Raw genomic sequence first — 26,554 nt, 5'->3', positions numbered from 1 at the left:
GTTTTTGTTAAAAAAAAAACATTTCTGATAGAAGATATTATCGCTGACTGTACTTTTTTTTCTTTAACAGACAACTAATACTCATCAAGATAGTTTTAACGAACTCCCATGGCCACCTCCTGTGTCCATAATCAGACCAGTTAAATGGTAGCATAATATTACATTGTCACCCAACTCACACGTGTATAGGAATTTTAAGCTCAATCAAATAATGGGAAGTGGGTTAAATTTTCAAGATTTGACCAGAACAAACATATTCAAACAAACAAACAATTACAAGTTAAATAAAAGCTTGTAAAAATATTGTGAGAAACAAGAAATATTATTACGAATATTTACGGTATACGTATACCTAGTGGTAAATGATTAGCAACTAATCACGTAAGTTGACTGGCAAAACACGTATGAAAATCGGTTCGGACCTATTCGTGCGATACTCGCACGTACGTGAAAAAATGTCATACGAGAACGAGTTTAGACGAGTCGGAGAAATCGTAAGCAAATATCTCCCTAGAATGCGGCTCCTCGTGTAAACTATTTCGCCTGGCGATAATCTCCATGCGAGTATCGAATGACATAATCGTAGGCGAGTTTATATTTCTCGCATGAATGTAAACATTTTTATACGATACTCGCCTGGCGATTATTGCATACGATTTCTCGCCCCAAAACGTGCGAGAAACTCGCACCATGTAAATGGGCCTTAAATGTCCATAGGCTACGGCGGCCAAAATCGAGAAAAAACTGTCTTAAAATTGAATTTAGCAAGGAGCAGGTACCAGGGCCTCATGAGTTACGAGAAGGTGTCGTTGAGCAACCCGCCGGGGGCGCCGGGCCCGACGGCCGGGGCGCGTACGAGTACGAGTATGAAGGTATCGCGGGCTGCGGCAGCTCGCGTATCTTAGCTGTATACTTTTGGTTTGGTTATCTAGATGATTCTACTAGTTGAAAGTATTAATTTTTTGTCGCGTAGAAAAAGTATTGTATACAATAGTGATACATAAAATCAAGCTTTTCAATCTCGTACCTTAACTTAAGCTTTTTTTTTTATTCCCGAGGTCTTGAAAATATTTTCTGTACAATAGAACTAACCTGAAAAGCAAACGGTTCTGTTTTGCTAAGGCACTTTTTGTATGTAGATTTTGGATCTTCAATGGCGGTTTTGGGGTGGGGGTGCATTTTTCAAATTGTCAGCGATCCTAAAACACAAATGGCTATCGTATAAATAGCACCTTAAAGAAAATTGACAACGAGATATTTTCAAAAATTAAATAATAAAAAGTATTTTATTCCATGGTCTTTAAATCGCTCAATCCAGAAACTTACAATTTTACCAAAGTAATTTTTTTATGATTGAAAAAGTATGTTTGTAAATAATCATTACGACTAGGAACAACGACACATGACTAAGGTAATCCATAGTTTAATCTCGTAAGTACTTAATTGTACTTTAGTGTACTGGATCTTTTTTCCTATCCTCTATTTTCAAATGTTATAATTATGAATTACTCCAATGTTGGATTTAACACATAACACACACACATTTTTAAGATCAAGTGTAGTTTTGAAATATTTGACCTTTAAAAATCTTGTAGAAAAACAGCTAATAGCTTACCGAGTAGTCCTTAATCCTCATCTGTCTTTTAACATTGAGCCATCATGTTGCTGTTAACTATGATTGAGTGTCATTTTAAACAAAATAATAAGTAAAATATAAATGTAAATTTTATGTTATAGGTAATCAAATAATGAAGTTTTTTGGAAATATTTCTATAAAACGTTCTATTCGAGCATGCTGATTAAAAGAAAAATTACTCTGTGGACTAAACTAAAATCCAAGCTTGTTAATGAGAAGCAAGGACATCTTGCCCAGACTGAATTACAAAATATGTGATACAAAATTAAAGCTACTTTGACATGAAGGTATATGCCACCAGAAATGAAGGTACGTTTGGCTCTTAATGATTGCATTGCGAAATTAACATTATTTATGAACTGAATGCTTTAGCGAATTGGTATTACAATCACAGATTTTTGTTTAAAAGCTGACGTCGTAAAATTGGTACTTGCCCATTTTTTTCGTTGAAGCATAATAAATATTTATTCAGGAGTAGTACTTATAATGCGTTTAAAGTTGTCTGTTAAAAAAAATAAGTCTTTGTTTTATATGAATGTCACTACGCGATACGTGTTTTTAAATAAATAATGTTTCTGTTTAAGACTGAGCCCAGATAAAAACCCGAACCCAAATTCAGACTAAGACTGAAACTCAGACCCAGACCCAGATTAGGACAGACTCACACTGAAACTCAGACCCAGACCCACAAACTGACTCTTATTCAGAATTAGATCAGACCCAGGCTATGACTCACACTCAGATCGAGACTGGAACAGGCTCAAGTCTCAGACTCAGACCCGAGTCCCAGACAGACTGAAAACCAGACCCAGACTCAGACTAAGATATTTAGAGGCATAATACATTTACAACAGTGAAGCAATAAAAAATAATATAACTTCTGTCTCTATATAGTTATTTACGACACAAGTGCGGAAAAGAGGAAATTCGAAACGAGTGGCGATACATTAAAACACGACCGCAGGGAGTTGCGAATTACCTATTCGCACGTGTATCGTACAACGTTTTACAGTACATATGGCCCTTTAAACTTTCGACATATAAATAAATAAATAAATAAATTACTGTAAAAAAAAATATATATAAACTACAAATCGGAACACAAAAGTGGGTTGAAGATGGGTGGGGTGAGTAAATACTATAGTATTTACTCGGTATTTACTCAAAGCATACAGTAAATACTCGTATTTACTCATTTTGGTGAGTAAAAACGATGATTAATAAAATTTCAATATTTTGGTGAGATTTAAGTACTAAATTGGTTTTTATTTAATTGTGTTAACGTGTATTAATGATATTTATGTTATAAGAATCTTATTACGCTTAGTTTTTGGCAAAAAGGTGATTATCAGTGAGAGATAATTTGGAATTTAGCGGATATAGACGTGATAAAGTATAGTTAACAATTTTGTTTTAAATAAGAAGGTACTTAATTACTTTCAAAGTTACTTATTTACTTACGTTCTCGATAAGTGCATGTTCACATATTATACAGTTTTTCACCAGTTCTTTATTAAAATAAAACTGCGACGAAAATACTTTACAATATAGCTCTTACCAGATAGCGCGGCGATTGTTACATAGTATGTATATTAGTTCTTACGGCTAACTCTTTGTCTAGTGTAAGTAAAACCGCACGTGCTACTACCAGCAAAAAAGGTTCGGTCATTGGTAATTCTAATAGGGTATTTGACTACTAGTCAAATCAGTTTCTTTTTTCGAACTGTCAAAACGATTTTGCTACTATGGAATTTATATGAAACACTAGCATGTGACGTCACAATCAAATTACCTACTCTTTATTGTTTTATACGGGCTTTAAAATAGAAATTGTGTCTAAAAATAACTGCTGTCTACGTTTCTCTATTAATCTTCTGGTGCTTTATTTTATGCATGGTGTAAAATAATTAATTTTAAATACAGTCAAATACGCTATTGGCTTATCAATATTCGGGAATCTAAAATATTAAACACGAACTTTCATTGGGCATATAATAATATAATTTGGCTGTGTATAATATTTTAGCGCCCATAATTTATATAAGCCTCAAATTTATAGCCGTTTTCTTTTTAAAATGTGGTCTCCTCCTCCTCATTTTATCGGTTACCTCATCACTGAGGGCCGTGGTCTAGGGTGGTCGTGGTGAGGGTCTAGTTAACTTCTAGCTTCTCTTGCACAATTTTCCGCCACTTCTTTCTGTCTGTCGCCGAGTGTAGGGCAACGTGGAGCGTTACATTAAGGGCTGAGCGAATTTGGTCTGTCCACCGCATTGGGCTCCTGCGTCTCGGCTTATCGCCTTCGATTTTACCAGTGATTACCAGCTTTTCCAGGTTATCACTGTCTTTCCTGGCAATGTGGCCAAAATTCATAAAAATACAACTCATATTGATTAATTTAAGGCTCCGTTTTTGTTGCCAATTTATTAATTTGAGTACCCATGGCCAAAATCGTTACTGAGTGGGACCCACGGAACACCATAGACGGTGCAGGCCGGGGTTCAGGAAGACCGAAAAGGAGATGGCGGGACGACTTCGACGCATTCTACCCCAAATGGTGGGAAAATGCCGAATGGAAAAAACGAAGGGAGGCCTTTGCCCAGCAGTGGGACACCAAAGTAGGCTAACTAAAAATAAAAAGCACCCATTTCTATTTTTTTAAACTACCCAAATTCGATTAATTAGTTGACCGGTTAAATACGTGGCAATTACAATGGAAAACTATTAATTAGGGAGGAGGGGGAGAGGAGTTACAAACTTTGTGACGTCACTTTAACTTCACTTGTAGTCGAAAATTGTTTTGATTGTTTGTTGTTTCGTGTCATAAAATTTTTAATATTCCTATTATTTAAAAATATTTTTATTAAAATAACTATATTTCATTCAATTTGCTAATTTCTTTGAAAACAAAATTGTCAAATATGTGAAGTCACACGAGAGAGAACGGGATTGCCAAATGTGAAATCACTAAATTCGTGTGATGTAATTTATGGATGACCCCCTAGGCTAACGCTCAAAAACCGGTGTAAGTGCGCTCTCCGATAAATATATATTTTATATCGGATAACGCGCCTTTGTAACGCATCTCGTTGACATATTTTAGACTGGTTCTGTAGCGTTCGACTCGCCGAAACTCAGTAACCGTAGAGGGACCCCACACAGCCTCGCAATTTTTCCGTAGTTCATTTTGAATCTTATTGCAAGTTTCATAGAAATTGTAATTCAATAACCGGTTAAATTGACCGAACCGTTTTTTATTGAGTGAGTAGCACGTGCGGTTTAACTTACAATAGACAATGAGTTAGCTGCAAGGGCCAGCTTGAAAATTAACGACTATGCATAGTACAGCCGTATAGTATACGCGGTCAAAGTTAGCGATTCTTTTTTTTGCAGATAGTAGCACGTGCGGTTTTACTTACAATAGACAAAGAGTTAACCGAAAGGGCCAGCCTGAAAACTAACGACTATAATTAAATCATATTTTAACCACACTAAATACATAGTTACAGTATACGGCAAATACGGGTATTTTAGGTAAATATTTGGTGGGTTTTTACTAACTACCCATCTAGTTGCGGCCAACTGCTGCTTAAAAACCGCCGTCGGGTTCCACTCTCCCATTAAAATAAGTGACTGAGGACTGGAATATAATCCACAGGTCCGCCTTTTAGAATCCTGAATCCCCGTACACGCCAAATTACGTGTTTACGCGGCACTTACGTCCTTTTATGAAGAGTTTTTTAATGAAAACTCATAAATGACCCGACCGATCATGTTTAAAATATTTTTTTCTCAAAGTGTTTTCTAGGGTCTATTCTCCCGCTATTTTTTCATATTTTATTAAACTTTGTTCCAAAAGTTATAGAGGGATGAACATTATTTTGGCCTTTGCAAACGGTTTTTTCCCAAAAGTAATAAATTTATCGAAAAAAGTGCATAATAACATTAAAGTTATTTTTAAAGACCAATTTAATGATGTGCCACACGTTGGTGGTTTCAGATTTTTTTTATTGTGACACTTAGTAACACGTATGGAACGCCCCTCTTAAAATATATTTTTTACTAATTGGACTACTAAATCCAGTACAAAATACACCTTTATTTCAGATTTCTATACCCTGTCAGCAGTGTCAGCACTCTAAATAGTTTATACCCACCAAATTGGGTATAAACGAGTAAATACGGGTAAATTGAGTAAATACTGAGTATTTACTCGGTATTTACTCTTGAGTATTTTTTACTCACTACCCATCTCTAGGTTGAGTGGGTGAAATAAGTAGTTTTTACTTCCACCTCAATCAAATTATCGTGCTTTCTTTCAGTTGGGACTATACTTTTAAAATTTGTTAGGAAAAGGAACCCGACTAGGTAACTTTTTATGAAAATATTTTAATAAGTAATGTGTTTTTTTGCAAGTAGACACACTACTATTTAAACTATAAACGAAATAAATGACAATTACAAAGGAAATTGGTTATACTTTTGTAATAGCGGGGGTAAAACTACATTTGCAAAGCTGATTTTTAGAGTTAGGGTCGGTTTGACCAAACCGCCTCTCTAAAGAGTTCGCAATTTTTTATTGTATGGGAATTTTCATAGTTCTCTGTTTAGTGATGTTGATCAGTCTGTCAAATGTGGTTGGTGCAACTGGCCCTTAGTCATCTTTTGTGATTATTTAATTCTGAACATTCTGTTCCTCCTATAATGCTACTGCGTAAAATATTTATGTCATTCTCGATCAAAAGGGTACTTATTGTCGCTCGTCAAAAAGGAGCTATTTCGTCTTCGGTTACCGCGATAGTTACTCATGAAATAAAACTATGAAAACATACACATTTTTAGTATGTGGCTATTTTTGCACTTTGTAGTTCTCAGTCACCCGTTGACCACGAACGCTGTAAAGGGTTCGAAACGTCGGGATGTATTATAAATTCAATATACGCGATATAATCCGTTTTCATAGTTATATTTCATAAGGAACTATTTCCATAAAGATTGAATTTGAAATCAACTTTATCGTCAACCGACAATGTGGTACCTTTTAGTTGAAAACGTCACAAAATTTAGATGTTTATTGTGACATAATATTTTGTTGTTTTGTTACAGATAAACCAGCTCTAGCGCCAACATCCTCGACCGAAACACTAAAATGGTCGACTCATAGCATCGGTTTTTCACGTGTGCGTCTAGTATCCAAAAAGCTGGCTTTAGGCGCAGAAAAATGTTAATATTGATAATATTGTATTTCATTTCGTTTCCCGTGCTGACTACTAGATTAGTCAAAGGTGAAACAACCATGGATTCTAAGTCACCACAACCTATTATCAGCTCCAGAGTTGTACGCACCAAGTATGGTGACATCAGGGGGTTCATAGTTACACCTGAGTCCAGGTTTTTAGAACCAGTAGAAGTATTTAGGGGAATTCCATACGCATCTCCGCCCGTAGGCTCCTTAAGGTTTATGCCACCTGTGTCAGGAGCGCAATGGTCGGGAGTTAAAATTGCAGAGGAATTCAGCCCGGTTTGCCCTCAAGTTCTTCCTGACATAAGAAACGAGACAGCGGTATTGAAGAGAATATCAAAAGGGAGGTTAGAATACTTGAAAAGGATACTTCCCTTTTTAACAAATCAGGCTGAGGACTGTTTATACTTGAATATCTACGCGCCAGCACAAGGTAATTTACTTTAACATCCATTTATTAATTTTACAGCTATTTAACAGCCTGATATGAATGATACCTAAACCTGAAGACATTGTAACAGTGCCATTGTTGATCCATTTAATCCTCTTTAAGTTTACATGCAAAGTGGACCTTATTATAAAAACCGGTCAAGTGCGAATTTGTTTAACTCGCGCATCAAGTGTTTCGTACAAATTTTCAATTATCTCATGTGACTTTAAACACAAAACACTTTTGACCAGAAGTGAAGTATGCTAAGCATAAATATGTGCAGCGCCATCTATCGGCAATTCGGGTAACTAATTTGCGCGATTAACTAATTTGGTTTTATTATTTGAACCGATTTCAACAATTTTTATTTTATTTAAAATAAGGTGTTTTAATTGTAATCTCATAGAAAATTCAAGTATAATAAACACTTGCAAAGGTGGCAAAATTGCAAATTAAATTCGGAAAAGTTTATTGTATGAAAAAAAGTTTTCTAAATAGAGGCGTGATTGTAATCTATAGGTATTTTGTTTTTCTGACATCCTTAGTATTGACGATATAGGTAGTCCGGCAAACAAGTTACGTTTTATTATGACAAACAGTAGAATTTAAAATCTATACTGATCCCTCTTTTTGTGGTTATAGAAATAGCATTTATTAGAAAAATACAATACGAGTATTCTCTCTGCCTATGCTCCACTAACAAACGATTTTTCTAAACTTTATCTAGTATATGCCTACATGATCTTTATATTATTTACCCAGCATTTAAAAAGCAGCAAGTTAAAAAGTATTCGTGCTTTGCAGTTTTAATAAAGCCTAAACCAACAATAAATACCAGGACGGCCATTACATAGAAAAACGTGTTCGTGAGATTTTGCGACAGAGATATTCAAGAGAGAGTTGGTGTAGTGTGTGTACTATGCCTCACCCCCACATGTACGTAGCTGTAGTATATAATAGCATGTACGCGTTATTTTAACATAATATATTCGTATTTAGACACCAACAGTTACATCATTGACGCCACACCTTACATGGCGATCCTGCCAGTGTGGCCTTGCGCTGCACTGGCGGCGCACCGCGCCAGCCAGATGAGAACAAGAACTATTTTCAAGGTTATCATTTAGACTTTTGCGTATAATATATTCTTACATTTAAAAGCAGTGAAAGTGAATAAATCGGCAGGACGATAAACAGTGATAATTCAAATATTTAACTTATAGTGAAATTTCGAATAATATTTTTAAAATAAATATGTGCTGCGCCAAACGGTGGAATGGACACTTCCAATAATAAACACTAGTACATAGGATAAAAAGTGTGAACTGACATTCGAGGAACAGTGAATAAAATAATAAGTAATAAAAAAGCAAGTGGTGAAAAATTCAGTGACGTACAACTTACTTATTAAAAATTGACAATTTCAAATTAAAATAAAAGTGACATAAATAAGAATGGATTTAATAAAATAAGAAATTAGAACTTGTAATTTTCGTGACGATGGTTGCTGCTGGGCGTTGTTCGTGTCGGTGGATAAGGGCGTGTGGTCTGCAGCTGCGGGTGCCCTTAAGCCAATGCACAAGGTCCAGCGTATCACAGTGGTAGTTAAAAAAATTGTGAAATAAAAGTGGAAAACAGACATTATAAAATTTCGGGACGTTTGCCGTCTGTTAGAGACAGCCCTGGTGGTTCCAGGAGGCACGGAACACCTACCGAGAGCATACACGAACGAACGATTCCATTTAGAGCATGGTGCCTGGGGAAACGACCGGCGCATCTTTGGCAGCTGAGCCCATGGTGGCCGTTCTCTTCCACCATTACTCCGCAAATGCAGCGGTGCGCGTTGCACACCTTGCACCCCAACCTTAAGGCCACTGCGATCCTTAGGGAATCGTTGTCCAGCAATATAATATTTATTGGATCCAGTAATTGAAATATTAGGAAATTTCAAGCAACCGTTTTACTGCGAGGTCAAAATTGGTTAGAAATTGTCGATTAGTGCGTAAAACCCGAAGAAACTGGTAGTGCTCAAACTACTTGGGAGACAAAAGATGCTAAGGCTCAAGCCTTGTTGGTTACGCGTATGAAGGAGAATACCATGCTGCATATTATGTCATGTTCAACCTCGGCTGAAATGTGGAAGAAACTGCTGTGTGTTTATGAGCAAAAGTCGGCGACTAGTATCCACATCGTACTACAACGTTTCTTTCAATTAAAATACGAACCAGGGACTGAGATGTCCACATTCCTATCAAAGATCCAGGAAATGGAGAATCAGCTCAAACAGATGGGCGAAGAAGTCTCTGATAAGTTCGTTATTAAAAAAGTTTTAATGTCGCTGTCCGATGAGTACAGACACTTTGTATCAGCTTGGGAATCTGCCCCTGATGACAGGCAAACCATGGATAACTCGGTGGCAAGATTACTTGAAGAAGAAGAAAGAGTAAAAGAAAAAGGTGAAGCGCAGCCAACGCCGTCCTCGTCAGCTTTTGTAGCGAAGAATAAAAAGAATGTCAAGTGCATGAAGTGTTATAGACTTGGACATTATACCAGTGAGTGTAGAAGCAACAATAGTAACAACAAGATTGAAGGACATAATAACAACAAATGTTTTTTATTGTGGTAAAGGGGGTCACAACAAAGCACAGTGTTGGTTTAGGAAGAACAAAGAACAGAAGAAAGGTAACGCGTTTGTGGTGTCTGATTCGCTAGACCCATTTAATAAAACTTTTTTTTCTGGTTGATACCGGATCGAGTGAGCATATATGCCGCGAGCGTGGACTATTTTCCACATTTACTAGCGCTAAAAATGAATTGTATCAGGTTATGAGCAAAAGTCGGAGACTAGTATCCACATCGTACTGCAACGTTTCTTTGAACTCCAAGATATCAGGCAATTTGAAAATTGAAAAAAAAAATTGCCTGTGGTGGATTTTCTATCTTTGAGATCACCACCCCAGTCTGCATCACAGAATCCCTCTAAAACATCATTTTCACATTTATATACTAATTTATAATCTAGAGTATGTTTGACATATCTTAAGACCCTTTTTAATGCTGTCAATAACATGTAATTTGCACATTTTTGATATCTACTCAACAAGGAGACAGCAAAACATAGGTCAGGCCTAGTACCGGACACAGCATACATAAGACAGCCTATAATTTGTCTACAAATCTGTTCAATATTTTTATCTACAGTGCCACTATCATTCTTAAACATTTTACTATTAATATTCACATCCATTGGTGTAAACATAGGTTTACAATTTTCCATCATAAATCTTTTAAGTACATTTTCCAAGTAACTCTTTTGACTCAGTTCAGTGATGCCTGTTTGCACATTTTGTTTTATATTAATGCCTAAGTAATCTGACACTAGCCCTAGGTCGTTCATTTTGAATTCTTTATTTAATTTGCTTTTAAAAACAATGTGGCGTGTATTGCTAAAATTGGATATATAATATAAATTTTAAGTGACTTCTATTTTTAAAGTTTATGATCGTAATTTTTTCAGAAATTTAATTTTCTAGTTGTGTGTAAGAACGTAACGAACCTAAGTAATAAGTACGTATTGCTAATATTTAATAAATAAAAATGCCGCCAGATGAAGAAACACATAAGGATAAAAGGACGGTCATCCTATAATGGAAAAAGTTATAAATTTTCAGTGTTTGATATATTTTGGTTGCACTATTGTACCTACTTATTCTTTGCAAATAAATACTTACTTACTTACATTATTTTCATATCTTTCTTTTGGTTTGATTTGTGCATTCATCATTTTTTTAAATAACATTATTATATATCTTTACCTATACTAGTACAAACACACTTTCATCTTTCACGAATATAGCCCACATGACGGCGGCGCGTCACGCGTTGTCTGTCATTTCCTCTCACATTTCAGCACTGTTTTAGATCTCTTTAAACATTGAAATCGGCCAAATAGTTTAGGTTGTAGAATTTTTTGAAATATATTTTGAAGAAATTTACACTCACATTCAAACTTTCATATTTCGTGAAGTATGAGAGGTATTCGGTGTCGGGTTTTTTGTATAATACTTGTTATTTATTCAGTACTATATACATGCATTAAACTATTCATGTTCGATACATTTTTTTGGAGAAATCAAGTAAAAAAAACATAAGATGTCTTCTTTGTCAAAAGTATTCAGTATATATTTTTTTAGTATTTTTTTTACGTAATGAGCTTTCATTTGAGGTATTATACATTTAAATCGGTTCATTGGTTTAGCTTGTAGAATTTTTTGAAATATTTTTTAAGAAGTGGCGCCATCTCTGTTCCTAAGGGGTGAAACTTGCGCTGCAGCGGGTCAAATCACTCAGTTTGGTCCCTTCTAGCACTGTGCAAAGCGGCTTGCTTTTATCATGAAGTGCAGCATCCGGGCAAAAAATTGCCATAACAAGTATGACTATAACTTTCCCCCTTTAATAATCTATTTAAATATTGATCCCAGCGAAAATTGTAACCAACCTTTTTTGTAGAAAATTTTGTGTAGATTATTTAAGTTACACAATATTTTTTGCTATTGCCCGCCGTTTAAAAGTTATTTACGAAAACCTAAAAAAGGAACCTTAGAATTGATTATAATTAACTTTACTGCGTTAATATCTCTCTGAATATTAATCCTAGCGAAAAATTGTACGAAATCTTTCTTGTAGGCAATTTTATGCAGATTACTTATGTACAAGAATATTTTTTGCTGTGCGCCACCTTTTAAGTTATTTACGAAAACCTAAAAAGGGACCTTAGAATTGATTATAAATAAGTTTCCCGCGTTAATAACTCTTTGAATATTGATCCTATCGAAAAGTTGTACGGAATCTTTCTTGTAGGCAATTTTATGCAGATTACTTATGTAGAAGAATATTTTTTGCTATGCGCCACAGTTTACGAGTTATTTACGAAAACCTAAAAAAAGCTTTTGTTTAGTCTTTCAAGGGCTGCCATATTTGGAACCATAGCAGATGGGTACTCCAAGATTTCAGATAAGACGTGTTACTATTACTGCTATTTTCTGCAATAATTATTATAAAAAAATATATTAAAAAAATATGGGTCTCCATATAAGGAACTCATCAGGGTCGGTAATAATGGCCGCCATTTTGAATATCTCACTTCCGGTCAAGATTTCGATCGAGCAACTGGCAAATTCGGATTCAGCGGGGTCAAATTAGGTTAAATAACCTGGTTGCCAAAAAGCAACATGATTTGCCAGTCGAAATCGATTTTGTGAAAAATATGTCCTGACTAATACGTAGACCTTCACTAACCCACTTTTCTTTGGTGCAGGTAGGTACCTAGCTAACTTGATTATAATATTAATAAATTCATGTATTAAAATTAAAACAATAACTATCAAAGCCAGAATCGCTCAAGCTTCTCACTTAACGCACTTAGCGCCATAAGCGTCGGAACAAAAAACTTGATTTATCCGTTTCTTCCCGATCCATCATGTTTCAGATAAGGCGAGGGATATCTCCCGCCCGAGGATTGGAAATTTACGCTGAATCCGTACGAGTGCTATACTTTTCTTCTTATTGTTCTGAATTGGAAAAGACTTATGGTGCATACAGATGATAATTTCTGCCAAATAAAATATTCCTGTTTCAAATTTATTTAAATAGTAGGTGGTTACTAAAAAGGATGCCGTAAGGAATCGGTACGAGTCCATTAACATAAACGACTCATAAAGAGGAAAACACAGTAACAAAAAGTATACTTGAATAGTTAGGTATTTTGTCCTTTTTTTGTTTGTGACGGCACCAATCCTAAAACATTTAAGATAAAATTTGGAGTAAATAATTTTGGTTAAGGCTGCATATTGTCAACGCCGCGCGCAGAGTCGCCGAGTACATAATAGTAAATGGAACCGCTGTCAACAACATTAGGTATGCTGACGATACCATTCTGCTGGCGCCAACCTTTGTAGATCTACAGAACTTGCTCGAACGTGTGGATGTTGTAATTGCGATGTATGGCTTTACAATAAACATCGAAAAAACCAAATTAATGACCGTAAGTAGTACACAAAGAGCATTACCTGACTTGAAAGTCCGAAATGAAATTGTACAAAGGGTCCGCTAGTACCTAGGTTGTATTGTCAATGACCACAGCGTCGAGATCAAGTGCCGAATAGAGCAAGCTCGTAACGCTTTCCTGAAAATAAATCACATTCTTTGCAACAGGTCCCTCCGAATCTCTACCACCAGGGTGCGATTGGTACGGTGCTATGTATTTTCGGTTCTTCTGTATGGTGATGAGTCATGGACACTTACTAAAGCTAAAGGATGTCCCAAAAAGGACGCAAGATTTGAAATTGATGAAAAACACATTTTTTTGTTTCGTTATAATATATTTGTATATATAATCTTGAAATACATAAAATAGGGTTATTTGTGGAATAATACGTCAGGCAAATGTCCTTCTAGGCTTTGCTGGCACATACGCACTGTAGCTGAGATAATTTGGAGGGCAAACTTACATTACATCCAGTAGCGCCTTGCAGACCGCGTGCTGGGCTGATGTGTGAAGATTCTCGGCTTTTATCGACAGCTGACACATATCCGATAGGCACTGGGTTATGAAGGAGTCTCTGGTTGATTCTCACTTGAATTGCAGCGACAGAACTCGAAATATGAATTATTTTAACCGGAGCGCGGCGCGGTGCCTGCGTTCGCTTTCAACGGCAGGAGAAGTTTTTTTTTATCTTCACTAGGTGGCGCGTATGTCGATACAGCGACGGAATGAAGGGCTTTGGGATAAATGCAGTTGCCAACACAAAAATATCTTGCTAACGTACATGAAAAATATATTCTTTCCTACATGTGTTGCTTTGTATGTAAGGAAAAATACCTATTTAAATATGCATAGAAATTAATTATTACTAATCTGTTCCTCTGCGGAACATGCCGCTCACCTTAAAAGCACGTAGTGACTTTTAAAAGAACATGCGAAAGTTTAGCAAGATAAGAAACTTATACCTAACTTAAATGCTAACATTAAGAGTCGTAACGAATGTAGGAATTACTCTAAGGGCAAGGGACAGACCGTAACTACGGGTCATTTGAACAATGTGTTCCCACTTTTTAAAGTTACGACGCGAATAATTGATCAGTGCCCGGATGGACAGCATGAACGCGCGCGAGTTTCCACTGTAACGGCGGCAAGTGGTCATCGCATACTACAACAACAGTGCCTTCACGGATGGCGGGACCGCGATCTTGAAGCCACTTTGTACTCTGTTGCAGTTGATGGAGATATTCACGGCTCCATCTACGCCAGAAATGCTGGACAGCTTGTTGTACCCAGCGCCAACGCGTAAGACGATTAGGGTTGTCGTCGATCAAAGAAACGTCCGGTAGGGTCGTTGAGGGCTCTCCGATTAAGAAATGAGCCGGCGTAAGGGGCAACGGATCAGAAGAGGCCGAACTTAACACGTAGAGCGGACGACTGTTAAGTACCGCTTCAATTTGACAGGTCATAGTCTGAAAAGAGTCATACGTTTGCGTTTGTGTACCTTTTACGCGATGTAAATGGGTTTTGAAACTCTTAACAGCCGCTTCGAATAGTCCACCGAAATGGCTAGCATACGGTGGCTGAAAATGCCAAGTTAATCCTTGTTTTAAGGTTTGTTGGTTGAGAACGCTCATAACCGAATCGTTACGTGAGAACGCGTATAATTCTTTAAGGTAATTATTACAACCAACAAAGTTACGTCCGCAACCGATATATATATCTGTACAATTCCTCGACGGGACGTGAAACGTCGCAACGCGGCTAAAAAACCTTCAGTAGAAAGTTCAGAAACTACCTCGAGATGTACAGCCTTAACGCTCATACATACGAAAACCGCAACATAACATTTTATTATTTTTGCATTACGAACTTTATTAGCGCGAACGTAGAATGGCCCGCAAAAATCGCACGAAGTTTTACTAAATACGCGCGCGGGGCGCAAGCGAACTGAAGGTAGCATGCCCATACGAGGCTGGATGCGAGTCGGCCGTGCGCGAAAACATGGAATACAACGATGAACGCGCAGACGCACAATATCGCGACCCGAAATAATCTAATATCGCTGTAAAAGCGAGTTTTGCACGAACTGCGGACCGGCGTGCAATTCGTTTATATGAGCATCGTCAATAATAAGATTTGGAAGAGGATGTCGTTTAGGTAAAATCAATTGATGTTTTGACTCATAACTTCGATGCTAGTGCGGAAAGTATGTCATTACTCCACGAGTACCGAGATATACGGCTACGGCTCGTGGCAAGACTCGGGACGAGTGAAGAATGACATATCCGCACGTGTATCGAACGACGTTTTTTAATACAGTTGCGAAAAAATAGGAAAAGCAACAAGTAAGGAATGGAATTCGAAACTTTTATATTATTAATTCTGTGACACAGAAGACATTATGAAGAGGTGTTTTTCTAGCTTTTATTCGACTAGAATAGATTTTGTTATTATTATTGAACCCACTTCAATATTTTTTTTTTCTAATGCATGTTCTATAAGATAGAAACAATTGTAAATATTAAAACATTGTACTATTATTACCTAAATATCGTTATTTACGATTGTTTGTGTATCGTATATTTATAAAAACAATATCGAATGTTGCCTTTGGAAACTTAAAATATTCTTGCAGTAAGAAAATACGCCTCTTCTTTGACAGGCGTTCCGTTCCATTCGGACAACTTATTAAGAACGGTTTTTCAACATTAAAAAATAAACGTGTTAATAATACTTATAATGATGAAAAGGTAAGTAATAAAATATGTAATATGCATATTTTTCGTATTCTTACATTAACAGTAGGTTTTTATGTTGATTACGACGTTTAAAGGAAACTAATATTAACACTCATCAATAAGTAGTCATAAATTGGAACAAGTAAAAATTTTAAATAATTGGAAAAGTAAAGAGCACTAGTTCGCGAAAACCAACTTTCCGCACGCTAAACAGCCACGAAAAGTACTGTACTGTATTAAAAAAATGATTTATGAATGCGTCCGCCGACGCGTAATAAACCCTCACTATCTAAAATAGGCGCGAGACGCCGTAAGCGTTAAAGAAGCGGATTTATTTGACGAGATATTTTTAATGTCGTCATCGAACATTTGTTGTTGCGTAATCAATATGAGTCGCTTTAATGCAAAGTGGTACTCTGGTACGGTGACGTACTCAAGGAACGTTTGTATATGTTTTCTACATTTTTTTATAGAAACGAAATATTAATGCCGTGACGCGAACTAATTTACCTAGCGACGAAAATCGCGTGATAAGGGTATCATCGTCCGGGGAAGTAAGCAGTGTGGACACACATGCGCAATTAACTTTTGTTGATTCAATTTTATTACGTTTTTCCTCCGTTGTGTTTATTACCGGTTTTTGTATAGGCCAGTCGTGACTTTGTTGGAGCCATGTAGGACCATGGAACCACAAGTCATTTTGTACGAGTGCGGTGGGTAGCAGACCGCGCGACGCCGGGTTAGCGCTGTTGTCAGGTGACGGGACGTGACGCCAGCAGCTCGCCGGGACACGGGACAAAATTTCACTGGTGCGGTTAGAGACAAACGTTTTCCATTCGTGCGGGGGTGACTTACGCCACGCGAGCGCGACGGAACTATCTGACGACGCGTAAACTTGGTCGGGGCGAATGCGATCACCGTAAATAAGTATTACTCGTTCTATCAACTTTGACAGGATCACGCATCCCATTAATTCCATTTTCGGGATAGTAAGGCAAATCCGAAGTGGAACTAAGCGGGTCCGAGCTATGACTAAATAAGTTTGAACCTTGCCGGTATTGTCTGTAAGACGTATATAAACACATGCGGCATACGCAATTTGACTTGCAACTGCAAATCCGTAAATTAAGATTGAATCGAAGTCGTCAGTATAAAAAATATGACGCGGAAATGAAATTTGAGATAAGAGCGGGAGCTTGCGAACAAAACTCGTCCATGAGTTAACTATATCGATAGGGATTTCTGAGTCCCACGGAAACTTTGCTAACCATAGCAATTGAATTAAATGTTTGGCAAACAATGTTACCGGGGATAATAACCCGAGGGGGTCGTAATTTTTTGCAATTTCAGATAGGATTGCCCGCTTCGTACAGGCCTGAGAAGTACTCTGTACTTTGAAACTAAATGAGTCTGATCCCGGATTCCATTGAAGTCCAAGGACCTTGACCCCTTTATCATTTTCCATTTCGGCAAAACGAACATGGTCGCGCCGCTCACCATGAGAATCTGGGGATCGCGTAGCAGCGAGAATAGCAGGCGAGTTACTTTGCCATTTACGTAATTCGAACCCGGCCGTGGCACAAATACCTATCAGCTCCTGCTGCAGAGCGAGGGCCTCGGATGTGGTATCTGCACCGGTTACCACATCGTCGACAAAGACGTCATTTAGTAAGACTGGTGAGGCGTGCGGGAAACGCTCAGCTTCGTCGTGAGCCAGCTGTTTTATTGTGCGTAATTCGAGATAAGGGGAACATCTTACTTCATTCGGTGTAAGATGTAACGGTACGAAGCCTATAATCGCGCAGAGGCTCCTCGGGCGATTGGCGCCAAAGGATGCGCTGAAAGTCCCTATCACTTTCATGCACAAGAATATTGCGATACATATGTTTGATGTCGGAACAAAATGCAATGTTATGCACTCGAAATTTTAGAAGAACGTCAACGATGTCTAAGTGTAACTTAGGACCCGTTAACAAAGTGTCATTCAAGGAGTGTCCACTTGTCGTGCGACACCCAGCGTCGTAAACTACGCGCGTGCGGGTAGTTTCGGAAATTTTTGACACAGAATGGTGGGGTATGTAGTAACTCGCGCCAGCGGGGGGTTATCGTCCGCGAGCTCCATGTGGTTGAGATCCACGTACTCTTGGAGACAAGCGTGATAAACCGCCTTCAACTGGGGGTTACGTTCTAGACGGTATTCCAATTTATGGAATGGTGCTAGAGCAATTTGCCGAGACTCACCGAGCGGTGGTGCATCGGGCTTGAATGGGAGAGCGACAACGTATCGCCCTGTTTCATCGCGCGTATGCGTCTTTTGAAAAAAAGATTCGCATAGCTTTCCTTCGGGAGTGTAACTCCGCATCTCTGGTACTGACTCCAGCTCCCAAAACTTCTGAAGATTGTCGTTGTCGAACGACGTAAAACAAGTTTGGCGTGGAGTCGAAACATTGGAAGTAAAGTTCACTTTACCTCCTAGCAAATAACCAAACACACTATTTTATTGCGGTGGGCGTTCCAGGTTTACCCCTGACAATGCCATCACGAACAATATCCATGAAGATGTCCTCGCCGAGTATCATATCAACCGGCTAAGGTTTATGAAATTCAGGGTCGGCTAAATCGAGTCCCTGCAAATGAGGCCAATCAGCGAGAGGTGCTAGTGGTACACTAGGCATTTGGCGGGTTAACTTCGCCAGAATAGTCGCCTCTAACGGAATAATTGGTTTTTGTTTGCCCTTAGGCGAAATTGAGCACACAAAGGTACCCCTAGATTTCAGCGGCAAGTCGCTGATACCGAGCAGCGGCTCGCTAACATGTTGCCGCGGCAAGTTAAGGCGTTGCATACACGATTCTGTAATCAGAGCTGCTTGTGAACCCCCGTCTATCATACAGCAAATAGTAGCAATTTTATTGCCTTCGTAATAAAGGTCAACTAATGGCTGTTGAAATAGAACCGTGCTAGGCAGCTTACCTAAAATGCCTAAACTCTGAGGTGCGTTTACGCCGTGGACTGCGGACGGGCTGCTCGTGACAGGCTGCTCCGTAAGAGTGAGCGAGACAGCAACGGAATCCGCAGCTTCGTTGACAGGCGATCGCGGAATGTTTGATTTTTGGGATTTGGCTTTGGGATAAATGCAGTTGCCAACACAAAAATATCTTGCTAACATACATGAAAAATATATTCTTTCCTACTTGTGTTGCTTTGTATGTAAGGAAAAATACCTATTTAAATATGCATAGAAATTTAGAAATTAATTATTACTAATCGGTTCCTCGACGGAACACGCACTCTTTTGTCAAAATGTTCTATGACCATTTTGCATACATGCGGCTGAATTTCTCCGATGCAGCGTCGAATTTTCTCTTTTAAAGCATGAGTGGTTGTGGGCTTATTGGCATAGACTTTAAATAACCCCATAAAAACCACTCCAACCACTCTGCTCACAGTTGATGAAGTCAAGTCAATATTCCGACCATGTTTTGCACGGAATTTTCGAACCGTACCCGCCAAACTTTCATTACTTTTGAAATATTGTTCAATAATAAAAACGCGTTGATCTTTCGTATAACCCGCCATTTTTACAAACCCTAAACATTCAGCTGTCAAATAGATTTCTGTAGGGTTGCCAGCACTAAAATACAAAAATGGCGGCAAATTGACATCTTGCGTCCTTTTTGGGACAGCCTTTATAAGTAAACGTCTAGAGGCGTTTGAGATGTGGGTGTACAGAAGAATATTGAAAATCTCATGGACGAATAGAGTACCTAACTAATGACAGCGTGCTGCATATAGTGCAAAAGAGAAGAGACATTTTAGATACCTAATATAAAGATTCGGAAACTGCAGTACTTTGTTCATATATTGCGAAATGATAAATATCCTTCAGCTGATAATACAGGGGAACATCCATGGCTAACGAAAACGTGGAAGAAGACGTACCTCGTGGCTCAAAAACCTCAGGTGCTGGTTCAAGATGAGCACCGGGTCGTTGTTTTGAGCTGCAGCTTCAAAAGTAAAAATATCCCTAATGATAGCCAACCTCCGGCAGGAGACGGCAAAATAAGAAGAAGAAGAAATAATTTTTATATTTCACTGATGTCTGTAAAATTTGTTAAAAGCGTTTCGCGTTTAGCTTAAAAGTTAAATATCCTAGTCGTCTTTCATGTTTTCGACAAAACATTAAACAGACCGAAATTAAGTAAACGTCAAACTTCGGCAGCTCTATCTATGACTCTTGTTTATGGTAAAATTTAACCAGTGTTTAAAAACTGGGGTTTACTAGATTTTGTACTTTACGTTTCATTATTGGTGCCACGACCATTAAATTTACCATAAGATTCATATAAGTATCTCGTTACGGGTACCAGCTTGTGGTACTCCTTTATTACCAGTTCGCTGCCTGGCTCACATAAAAATAATATATCGATATTACTTTGCGAAGTCGATAGTCCATCTGTTAGAACGTACTTGCGAAGGAGCATATTAGTTTTCTAATAGCCACCTTAATAGTACTTGGGGTAAAAGAAACTAGTTTAGTTATTGTATAGTTTTTGATGTTTTATTATTATCTCAGTATTTATCTTTCTTCATACAAAAGAAGGTGTAGATATGTGAAATAAACAGGTTGTTTTTAAGTGCGACTCAGATGTGCGATTTGAAGGGGAAATCCGAAACTAAGTATGGGTTATTCCTAAAATAAATAAATAAAGAGTACTTATTTATTTTTATGGCAGGACGGACGTAATAGTATATTACTAGGCTTTGATCTCCAACGGTAGTGGACGTATTTTTGACCGAACCTTTTTGTACGACGTATTTTGGTACGGTTGTATTGTATTGTATTGTAGTTCGGGCGATTTTCCGCAACTCGACGACTGGCGCCTATTTTGCGTGACATGGGGGTGGGCTAGTCCTGCCAGCCCAGCTCCTCGAGGAAACCTATCAAACCTTTGATGTTGAGTAGGACCTCGGGGAGGTCTCTCGGGGATCCGAGATGTTTTGCCCTGTATGGGCCACTCCTCTGCACTCCAGCACCACGTGAGAGGCTGTTTCTTCTGTCTCCATGCATCCTCTGCATAGGGGACTGTCTGTGACACCTGTTATAAAAAGATGTTTGTTAAATAGTCCATGACCTGTTATGACACTGATTACCATGCTCAGTCGGATCTTTCCTAATTGAAGGAGCACCCTTGTGAGCTTTCCGTTGATGCCAGGCATGGCTTGTTTGGCCTGTCTGCATCCAGTCTGGTTTAGCCAATGTTCTGTGTGTAGTTTCCCTGTACGTGCCAGCAGCATTGAGCGTACCTTGCTTAACGGTATCGGGAGGATCGGTTCTGGGCCAATCGCTCCCGCACTCGATCCTTGCCTGGCAAGCTCGTCCGCAGCATCGTTACCCCGGGATCCGCTGTGTCCTTTGATCCATTGTAGGGTAATCTTATTGTTATGACATACCTCCATTAGTCGTTCGTGGCATTCGTGTATAAGTTTGGATGTGACTATATGGCTTTTTAGAGCCATCAAGACTCGGTACGGTTTGGTACGGTTACTACGACATTTGCATGTGCCCTTATTTATTGATTGAATGAAACAATTGAAATAAAAATGTGTTTCTTTATAATAAATAGTTGGCAATATGGTATAAGAATTCTGTTTTTAATAAATACGCAAATCGGTTATATAATGTACGGAAGATGACCAAAAAACATTTTTGTCGACATTTGTATGGCAATATTTGTACGACTACTTTGACCATATGTCGAATGTGCCATATATAGGTAAATGTCGTCAGGGTCTTTAAAATGTCTGTAGTACCAAAAAACATAATATTGCCATACAAATGTCGATATTTAAGCGTAAATATCCAGCCAACTATAGAAAGCGGAGTGGTGCCTTGTACACTATATTTTCTCTTGTGAACTATTAGACGCCAGCGACGGATATATCCGAACCGTAAGTCTAACGCCAACGACGGATTAATCATAACACACGTGAGTGAAACCGCTAAGTTAGTTTAGTAAATATTTGTTTATTTATTTAAGGTCTCCCATACAACAAACGTGTTTTTTTTGGCGTTTTTTTGCATAATGGTACGGAACCGTTCATGTGTGTCCGACTCGCACTTGGCCGTTTTATTTTTAAGAGTTTTGAATGATTCACGGTTAGTTTCACTAGACTTATATTGACCGGGATATATAGACCGTGATTAACTTTTGTATTGTTTGTGAGCTCCCGATATTTCGACGCAGTTACATGCATCATGTTCACGGGTGACGTTTTATTTTTATCACATCACGTCGCTGTCAAAATTGTTGACGTCTCTCGTTCTTTTTCTCGTGTTAAGTTTCTTGAATTTGAAGTTATATTTATTATTTCTGGGTACTTGTTGAAACGTAATTTTTTCGCTGTGTGTGGTGGCGTGCGGACTTAGTTGGATCGATAGTTTGCAAAAAAGGTCGCCTCATTCTTCCCCTAATGTTTTACCTTCAGCAAAAACAAAAAGACAAAAGTTGATTCCTTTAACAATTAATGAGAAACGTATGGTGGTCAATTCATATTTATCCCGAGCACCAAAGGTCGACGACGACTACTTTTTTATTTACCGATTTTCTCATCCTAAAAAAACAGAGAACAACGTTTACATTACAAACGTTACAGCGCAAGGCGACAATACGAAATACAGTAGCCCCTGTCACTTGTTTTATGACCACGCTTCGAAAGCTTAATTAAGACGCTAGGTAGGCCATTGGGCATTGGGTAGGGCATTAACCCTTGAGCGTCTGGGCGGAGCTAAGCGCTCTCTACCCGCACCGCCCGCTTACCCCGATCACTGCAATCGTACGTAAATTTTGTCTCGCTGCATCGCAACGAGGATTAAAGAAAAAGAGAGACCAGAGGCGCGCGGTTGGCGCTTTACTCGTATTTGTGTATATTTTGCAGATATTTTGTAGTTAGAGTATGAGTAGATCATGCATTTAGTGGAGGTCGTAAATTATAATAAAAATATATTCATGAAATAAAACTATGAAAACGGATTATATCGCGTATATTGAATTTATAATACATCCCGACGTTTCGAACTCTTTACAGCGTTCGTGGTCAACGGGTGACGGGTGACTCGGGTGACCACGAACGCTGTAAAGAGTTCGAAACGTCGGGATGTATTATAAATTCAATATACGCGATATAATCCGTTTTCATAGTTTTATTTCATGAGTAACTATCGCGGTAACCGAAGACAATATTAAAAATATATTCCCTTATGCATTATATAGGTACTTTACAAGGCTCTATTAGTTAATTGGAGTTGCATCTGTTGCTCACAAATAAATACCTAAGTCAAACCGACGATTAAGATAAATAGCTAGAGCCTAGGTAGGTACTAAATTGAGGCGTATTGTGCGTTTATACAGTCAGTTTTTTATCTCCTTAATAAATAAATAAATATAAATAATGCCATTAATAGTTAACTCATAAACTAAGTATTACATTTTTTTGAATTGTTACCTAACTATTAAACTAGTGTTATTTTTCGAAGTTTGAAGTTTTTTCAAACATACGCGGAGATATTATCATTACATTCGTAATAATAGACCGCGAAACACCGTGTTGCGCGCTCTAAAGCGGATCGTAACCAAATCAGCGCTCTGCAGTTATTTATTCTTTGGCCACAATTACTCCAATATTATACCACTTGGGCTCTGCACACGCTTACATAGTGCAAGGCAGGCACGGAGCGACGAGCGATCCAGCCTCATGTTATCAAAGCTGGCACACGACTTACGGCCACGCCTTTTTCGAGCTGCATACGCACGAAATGTAGAAAAATGACCGATTTCTTAAAAAAAAATTGATTATCAAAAGGTATATTGTATTTGTAGAACCTGTTAAAACAATTTTGTTAGTTTAAAAATAATTTTAATCGATTAAGCCCTTTAGTAGAAATAAGCAGTTAGCCGCAAAATGGCCGGTCGTATTATTATTTTTTACGGTGCAACTATAAATTTCAGGAAAAAAGTCAAATGTTATAATTGTTGTACAAAGAATGAAGGTCATATAAAAAAAATATTTTATGTTGACCCATTTATAAGATATAGGCTCTAGAAAGTAACAGTTTTTGGCCAAAAACGGCGCCTAGCGCCTTAATAAGATACGTGTTAGAGAGATTAACAAGGCCTAAGTTGCATCGCTATCGTTGCTAACCATGAACAACGACGGGTAATAATAAGGTACATTTCGTTGTAAGTTAAGTATGTAGGTACTGTAACGTCTGTAAGTAACAGGAATGTAATTTCAGCCGGCGTACGAGATGCTGTAGCCAGATACCCGGTGCTGGTGTTCGTGCATGGTGAGAGCTACGAATGGAGTTCGGGAAACGCCTACGACGGCTCTGTGCTGGCGTCGCACGCCGGTCTCGTCGTTGTTACCATCAACTACCGCCTAGGAATTCTAGGTAACAATCATTTGGAATAATACACACTATACTATCTTACATGGACACTATCTTATGCAAATAAACCGCTTCAGCTTCACGTATGAAACGTCAATTCGTTATCAGTTATTTTTGCAACAAGTCAGAGCACAGCTGGATATTTTTGGAGTATTAATTTTAAGTCCCGACTGTCCGTGCAACCGAAAAATATTACGAGTAGTATGAAAATTTAAAAAAAATACACATCTACGAAAATTTACTGTGTCATTGCACATTTTAATCAATTTATTCATATGTCATTTATAGTACAACCGGATTAGGTCTCACCTCGAAATCCTTCCAAAGTTATGAAATTTAGTATTTATTAGTATTGCATAGCGCTCGTGTACCAATTATGGATCTACTGATGTCTATTTTATTGAAATTCACTCAATAATTTAGGCGCTAGGAGTAAAAATATGATTTAATATTCGGCGTCCTCTCAAGGCGGCTGTATTGATTTTTCTTTAATAAAGCAAGGGTAAACAGGTTGTGAAGGGCAAGAGGAATCTACCGATATGTCATTTTTAAAAAGCTGTCCAGTATCCTGAGCTACGCGATGTACTGATTTTCAGTATTTAAACCCATAACCCTACTTTCTGTTAAGGTCGCAGTCGAGTAAAATGTTGATATTGGGGTAGAACGTGTACAAATGTATAGACAAAAGTGGAATTCATTTTCCTCCAAGTTTCATATTAAGAGTATATCCCCTGAAAGGGTATAAGCGCTAAATCTGGATTCAGCTATTATTTTCTACAACAAGATGTATTTTTTCCGCAAAGATATCTAGGACTGTTTTGTGTATAATTTAATAAGCTTTAATATCTTCATAGAGAACGTATATTTAGAGTAAAATTCAAATTTCTCCAGGATGGTACACATTTTCCAAGACGGCTGCGATTCCTCGAGGTCCCCAAATGTCAAATAGTGTGGACATGAAAAAGAGACCTTTAATTAACATACATACCAAATTTCATAACTTTGGAAGGATTTCGAGGTTATACTTAATCCGATTGTACTATTAAAAAAATAATTAAAAAAAAAAAAATTTTTCGAGTAACCTGGACTCATAATTACAATAATATTATATTACAATTTAAAAATAAGATTAAACAGAATAAATACCAGTCAACTACACACTATTCTAAAATACAATTCACAACACAACACAACAAAAAAAGAATCATTTTAAAACATGCCTGTCGCAGCAATGTCGTATGTAGTGACAGTCGACTCTGTCGGCAATCATGGCCAGGACGGCATTGGGGCTAGCTCGCACCCTACGCACCAATGCGGCCCCGCGCGCGAGCATGCTCGCGAAGAAACACGCCGTGCGCGCCTCCGCGAACATGCCCGACGCGCTGCAGTAGCGAGGCAGCCCCATCACCGCCCTAAACGCATTGTTGAACTGCACACGGAGGGTGTTGTAGGCTCTTTGAGTGTAGTTCGCCCACAGGCTGCATGTATACAGAGACGTGCAGTACGCTCTAAAAAGTGTTACTTTCACGTCCCAGGAACACTTTGCAAACCTCCGGGCGATCATGTTAGCTCTAACACATAAAGACCTCCGCTCACGCTCGATGTCAGCATTGTCCTTGAGGTCGGTCGTAACGATATGGCCAAGATATTTAAATTGTTGTACTCTTTCCAGAGGTACGCCATTAAGATAGATAGGGGGCACGTCCATTACTCGTTTAGACCCAACCTCAAAGACCATATACTGGCTTTTAACGGCATTGTACATTAAACCGTGGTCTCGAACGTACTCCTCACAGGATTTAAGTAAGGTACGAAGGCCACATATTGACGCGCTCAGCAGGACCATATCGTCTGCATAACTCAAGTTATTTACGCAAACACCATCCACATGACAGCCGATATGTCGACTGCTGAGCTCGACAATAAGTGCATTCATGTACAAGTTGAAGAGTGAGGGAGATGTTAGACCTCCCTGTCTCACCCCACACTCCAGCCTGTACTCTTCCGACATCTCTTCTGCT

The 26,554-nt window shown here is 38.3% G+C and overlaps 1 protein-coding gene and 1 long non-coding RNA gene across 2 annotated transcripts in view; both read left to right on the top strand.

Annotated features, from left to right (window-relative positions):
• LOC134754494 (uncharacterized) overlaps nt 1-26,554 on the top strand; it is a 296,086-nt gene that overhangs the window by 60,507 nt on the left and 209,025 nt on the right. The gene's annotated exons all lie outside the window — the stretch shown is intronic.
• Nucleotides 1-26,554, top strand: part of LOC134754189 (neuroligin-4, Y-linked-like) — a 146,565-nt gene that overhangs the window by 70,012 nt on the left and 49,999 nt on the right. Inside the window, exons 3-5 of the mRNA XM_063690325.1 lie at nt 1,738-1,945; nt 6,740-7,308; nt 24,381-24,536. Coding sequence (XP_063546395.1) covers nt 6,855-7,308; nt 24,381-24,536 — 610 coding nt within the window. The 5' untranslated portion in view covers nt 1,738-1,945; nt 6,740-6,854. The remainder of the gene's footprint in view (nt 1-1,737; nt 1,946-6,739; nt 7,309-24,380; nt 24,537-26,554) is intronic.

This window comes from Cydia strobilella, chromosome Z (genome assembly GCF_947568885.1).
Source record: "Cydia strobilella chromosome Z, ilCydStro3.1, whole genome shotgun sequence".
NCBI classification, from domain to species: domain Eukaryota; kingdom Metazoa; phylum Arthropoda; class Insecta; order Lepidoptera; family Tortricidae; genus Cydia; species Cydia strobilella.
Note: the sequence above shows the minus strand (reverse complement) of the source record. Positions and strands in the feature narration are given on the sequence as shown.